General features: G+C 36.0%; 1 protein-coding gene across 1 annotated transcript; it reads left to right on the top strand.

Moving 5' to 3' along the window:
* Window positions 1-516: 516 nt before the first annotated feature.
* Window positions 517-5,014, top strand: LOC141817083 (uncharacterized). Its single transcript, XM_074704773.1, has 5 exons — window positions 517-990; window positions 1,139-1,242; window positions 1,683-1,859; window positions 2,082-4,243; window positions 4,581-5,014. Exons 1-5 carry the CDS (start codon window positions 821-823, stop codon window positions 4,728-4,730), a joined length of 2,763 nt encoding a protein of 920 aa, XP_074560874.1. The 5' UTR covers window positions 517-820; the 3' UTR covers window positions 4,731-5,014.
* Window positions 5,015-6,000: the final 986 nt, after the last annotated feature.

Raw genomic sequence — 6,000 nt, forward strand, 5'->3', positions numbered from 1 at the left:
TATATATATATATTACTTTTGATAATACTAATTATTTAAATAAACAATATTTAAACCTTGCGCTAATTTAAAATTTTAAAAATAAATAATTTTGGATAGAAATTTTAATTAAATTTGAGTAAATTTTAATTGAATTATTAACAATATTTTTTATATAATAATTTTAATTATATTAAAATAATATATATTATATTATAGTATATCTAGCCGCAGGAATAATGATAATTTTTAAATGAAAAATAAAATAGGTGACATTTAAATATTTTTAAAATAAGTCATTTTTTATAATAACGGACGTCTTTCTAATTTTTGCCCAATAAAAACTTATTATTGGTAAGAAATAAAATAATAATAAATCTCTTCCCAAATAAAAACAAGAAACAAAAGGTAGAAAGTAATATAATTTGTGCTGATAAATAAATAATAAAATAGTAAATTTCTTCTTCACAACATGAACCACTCGCTGCAAGTAACCGATGCTCTATTCTTCTTTTTCTTCTTCTTCTTCTTCTTCTTTCCCTGTCGATTTGACCGTCCAAAATGATTGGAAAAGCAGCGGAAGCTTCTCCATGCTTATCTTCTCCCGCTTCCATCAGCATCCATGGCGGCGGCAGCTCCATTGCTAACCTCGAAAACCCTCCTCCCCCTTCTCTGATGCATCCACACTAGGAGATTCTGAGGGGTTTCGCGCAAAAATCAAAGCTCTCTCCTTAACTGCTCATCCTAAACGTCCAGGGTTTTTTCTGTTTTTTATTGCTAGTTTTCTCGCGAGGGAGGTAAACTTTTCTGCGCCAAAAGGAAAAGGCATCGGCTTTTGGCGATGAGCTCGACTCCTGCATGTGCCCCGTCTTCCGAGGCCTCCTCGACGCCGCGGAGAAGCTTCTCTAGTCTGCGCGGTGTCCGGTGGCGGATCCATCTTGGGGTGCTGCCCACCTCGCCGACGGCCTCTATTGATGATCTTCGACGCGTCACTGCTGATACCCGCAGGAGGTGAGATGCTGTATAGAAAAAATTGCGATTTTCTTGCTTGTTTTTCTATTAAAGTTAGTTGTGATTTCCTTCTCTTTCTTATCGATCTCTTTTTGCTATTTTTTCTTGTGTATTCTTATGATCTATAATCGTCGTTCTCGATCCTCAGGTATGCAACTCTAAGGCGTCGTCTGCTTCTTGATCATCATCCTCCCAAAGATGGGGATGCATCCCGTGATCTTACTATTGATAATCCTTTATCACAGAATCCAGGTATAGTCAACTTTTAATCTGTGCTTTTCAAGGATCTTCTTTTATGCGTCTACGAATCTTAATTGGCAGAGTCGAATTGAATGTTCCCTGTTAACACGTTAATCATGTAGCTGAAATTAGAATTGCCAACTTGTTCTCTGATATTTTGTTATCTTTACTTGTTCCACTAGCTTCTCTAGTGCCTTAGGTAAATTAGCAACAGAAACACCTACAAAATTGGCCCATGACGATCTGAAGCATTTGCTATCTTGTTAAGTATGTAAAACTGGACTATCAAATGAATTTCTTGATAAAAATTATTCAGTATATATGAAATCATGAAAATTTTCAATATGCTCAGACAAGTGTAACTCATTTGTTGAAATTCTCATGCAATCATCTCATCAACCTTGTTGCTGCAAAACAATTAGAATTAATACTTTGGTCGATTGTATCTGCAGAGAGTACTTGGGGTCGCTTCTTCAAAAATGCTGAGTTAGAGAAAACCGTAGAACAAGATTTGTCTAGATTGTATCCTGAACTTGATGACTACTTTCACACACCATTGTTCCAGGCCATGCTAAGAAGAATATTGTTATTATGGTGTCTCCAGCATCCAGAGTATGGCTATCGACAAGGCAAGCTTTCTTACTTAATGAAATTTATAACTACTATTGAAAATCTTTAACTAATATCTGCTTCATGACTGTGCTGACCATATTGTCAAGGGATCGATTTAAGAAAAAACATGATGGTCTACTGCCAGTGGAACTCATTTTGTTTTGATATGGATTTGGAATGAAAAACAACTCTTTTCCTTGCTTTATTATCAAGGCATTGACACCGTCATTATGTTCCAGGAATGCATGAACTGTTGGCTCCTCTATTATATGTGCTTCATGTTGATATCAATCGCTTCTTTCAACTGCAAAAGCTCCATAAAGATTGCCTCGATGAAGAATTTGATGGAATCTCTTTCTCTAAAAATGATCTCTTTGATTATGGAAATAGAAATGTCAGAAATTGGGACTCTGGGATTGAAGCAACTAATGGTCTTGATGGGATGAGCAATGACCATTCCATCAATGAGCTTGATCCAGAAACAAGAGATGTACTTCTGTTATGTGATCCTTATGGAGCAGAAGGTGAGTTGGGTGTTATTGTATCAAAACGATTCATGGAACATGATGCTTATTGCATGTTCGAGAACCTAATGGATGGAGCTCAAGGTGTGGTTGGGTTGGCAAGTTTCTACTCTCCAGTTGTTGGATCTGACACAAACAAACCTCCTGTAATTGAAGCCTCATCAGCATTATATCATTTGCTATCTCTTGTGGATTCTTCTCTTCATAGCCACCTTGTTGAGCTTGGGGTTGAACCTCAGTACTTTGCTCTCCGTTGGTTGCGGTGTCTATATGGCCGGGAGTTTTGCCTTGATGACCTCTTGATAATCTGGGATGAAGTATTTTCTTTTTCAAATAGTAGATTCATAGGTGATGATATGCAATACAACTTCAAGGTTTTATGTTCCCCTAGAGGAGCGTTTATTACAGCTTTGGCAGTCTCAATGCTTCTTTATTTAAGATCTTCCCTTTTAGCTACTGAAACTGCAACCACCTGTCTACAAAGATTACTGTGTTTTCCGCAAAATCCTGATATGAGGAAACTCATCGAGAAGGCTAAATCCTTGCAGGCTCTTGTTCTTGAATCAAATATATTTTCCCCTCTATCTGAAAGAGAATTAAAAAAGAATAAGCTTGCTGTCAGAAGGTTCAATCTTCCATCTGGTTCAGCTTTGCCTATGACTTTGCCAAATATAGTACCAGATAGTTATTGGGAAAAGAAATGGCTAGTGCTGCATAAGGATGAAGAACCCAAGATGCAAAATTCTGATTCTAGTTCAAGTGTAATGACGAAGATATTGACTGAGAAATTAAGTTTATCTAGGACAAAATCAGAGCCACTTGAGCCAGAAATTGCTCGTGCTCAATCTCCAATTAGTCGACAGCATTTTAATGAAACATCTGCTGTCATTGAAAATGTACAAAGTTCATATCAGGTTGAAGAACCCAAGATACAAAATTCTGATTCTAGTTCAAGTGTAATGACGAAGATATTGACTGAGAAATTAAGTTTATCTAGGACAAAATCAGAGCCATTTGAGCCAGAAATTGCTCGTGCTCAATCTCCAATTAGTCGACAGCATTTTAATGAAACATCTACTGTCATTGAAAATGTACAAGGTTCATATCAGGTTGAAGCACCCAAGATGCGAAATTCTGATTCTAGTTCAGGTGTAATGACGAAGATATTGACTGAGAAATTAAGTTTATCTAGGACAAAATCAGAGCCACTTGAGCCAGAAATTGCTCGTGCTCAATCTCCAATTAGTCGACAGCATTTTAATGAAACATCTGCTGTCATTGAAAATGTACAAGGTTCATATCAGGTTGACAAGTTGCCTATGATCCTAAATGTGAATGCTACAAAAGATTCTCCAGTGGAACTGGAAGATGAGAGTACCTATAATTGTTCTGCTGATGAAACAATTCTGACTGATGATGACACTTCGGTGTTACCAATATCTACATATCCTCATGATCATGAAAATGAATTGGAGAAAAGCAGTTCAACTACAAGCTCGTTAATTGGTGATGACAATGAAGATACAATCAATTTGGAGGAGCACAGTGGTCAAAACATCAAAAGTCAGTTCGCTCAAGAGGCTGAAACCACTTCTGCTGTTGATGGTTCAACAGAAGAGAAATCACTTGCAGCTCCAAATGGCTGGAGATCACTAGAAGGTAAATTACAATGGTTATGGAAGTTTGGCAGAGTTTCTAATAAAGAAAATCAAGGGTCACGTCCATTCTGTACCATGGGAGATGCCAAAAAGAATAACCTTGATAATGAAATTACTGATGAGACCAACTACTTTGGAATTAACAAGAGGATTGAAAGAGACACAAAAGTGATGGATGCTTTAAAAAGTCTCGGACAGTCTATGCTTGACAATATTCAGGTAACATATGTTTTGGAGTCATATTGAAGAAAGAAAAAATATTGTCTTCAATCAGTTTACTTATAATTTCGAACATAATCTTTTAGATCTTTAAATTATTCTAATGATCTTTTTTTGCACCAGGCAAGTTAAGGATGTTACTAAAAACATGTTTACCAGATTAGTTTTGAAACTAATTACTATTCAAAATGAAGAGTTACAAGATTACAGTAGGATCCCAGCTTACTGAAGTCATTGAAATACCAAAATATCTTATTTTAGCTTTTTTACTATGTTTGTTTTTATGAGTATTTTAGTGTTGTTATAATCTTTCTTTTTTCCTTCCCTTCCCTTATAGGTGATTGAATCAGTCTTCCAGCAAGAAAGGATTAAATTTGACACATTTGAGAATTTGTCAAACAACATTCTTGGCAGTAAAGGCCAGACTGCAACTGTATCAGCTCTAAAGGAACTCCGAAAGATTAGTAACTTGCTACAAGAGATGTAAGATGAAATGAATAGAACATTTATACATTCGTAGATACATTCTTTATAGGTGTTTGATAGCAAGACCTCCATTTTTCTTCCATTTCGTGGAAGTAAACATCAGCAAACTTAGCCAAGAACAAGAAGTTATAGATGAACCATCCTCTATTTCTTTTACTCTAAAAGGTAACTGGGATCTATCCAGTATCATTTGATTGCTTCTCTGTCAGGGCTTGGGATTTGAATTAATAATACCTCCTGGGCAGTATGTTCCTTGTGATTTACTTTCCCAGGTATTTATTTACTTTCACTATGTCATAATAATACTTAGGAATCTAAACTCTAATTATTTCTCCTTTCCTATGGAAATGGCTGTGAAATAGTAACTTACAAAAAATCAATTTGAGCTTATGATGGTATGCCAGTTACAGAAGTTTACAAAGTTTAGCAATCATCATCCAATTATCTCTGACCATTTTTTATATTTATTTATTTCTGACCATCTGCCTTAAGATATCCGCATTGTAAATTTTTGATACATTTTATTAGAAGTTATCTTTTGGCTATAAAGTATCTCTGGACTTGTAACTCATTTTTGTTCATATAATGCCTTGTAATCTAGAAGGATGTTGACACACCAGAAACTGATGTTTTTTACAACAATGGGTAGAAGAGCACCATGAATTCTTCTTACCTGTACCTGAGAAGAACAACTCAACCAAACCAAATTAGAATGTTTCTGCTGAAATTGCCTGATATAAATACATATGCAGAGGTAGGGTGCAACATGTCCATACAAGTGTAGGTCACTGATGATGCCTATTAGAGATCTTCACATATGTTGACTACTCGTGTCCCAACTTCAGTGACATTGTCATATTCAGTGCAGGGGCTTCTCCATGTGATGAGCTCATTGTTTTGTAAGTGGCTCAGCATGATAGGACGATTAACATGGCGACATGAATCATAACTTTTTAATTAGTTATAAGGATAAGGTGAGAATTGAACTTTCTTTAAGATAATATTGTCCCACGTAAGTACTCACAATTTATGCCCTTCAAAATAAGATTATGTTCATTGTTACTAAGTCGACTGCTAAAGTTGTCTGTTTTCCTAGAACAAAATCTTGGTACCGATCTATAATCTCCAACCAAGTGGTGTGTTGACTAAAACGCAATGCTAACACAGGTAAGCCCTTCTTTGATCAATGTGTGAAAGGCCGCAAATGGCCCGAGTGTTTAGTCAATAGGCCTATACGAGCAGTGTTAAGTCCAACACCCTATACGACATCT

Source organism: Curcuma longa, unplaced genomic scaffold, assembly GCF_044706935.1.
Source record: "Curcuma longa cultivar G26 ecotype Majalengka, Jawa Barat unplaced genomic scaffold, ITB_CL_G26_1.1 contig_19288, whole genome shotgun sequence".
Classification (NCBI taxonomy): domain Eukaryota; kingdom Viridiplantae; phylum Streptophyta; class Magnoliopsida; order Zingiberales; family Zingiberaceae; genus Curcuma; species Curcuma longa.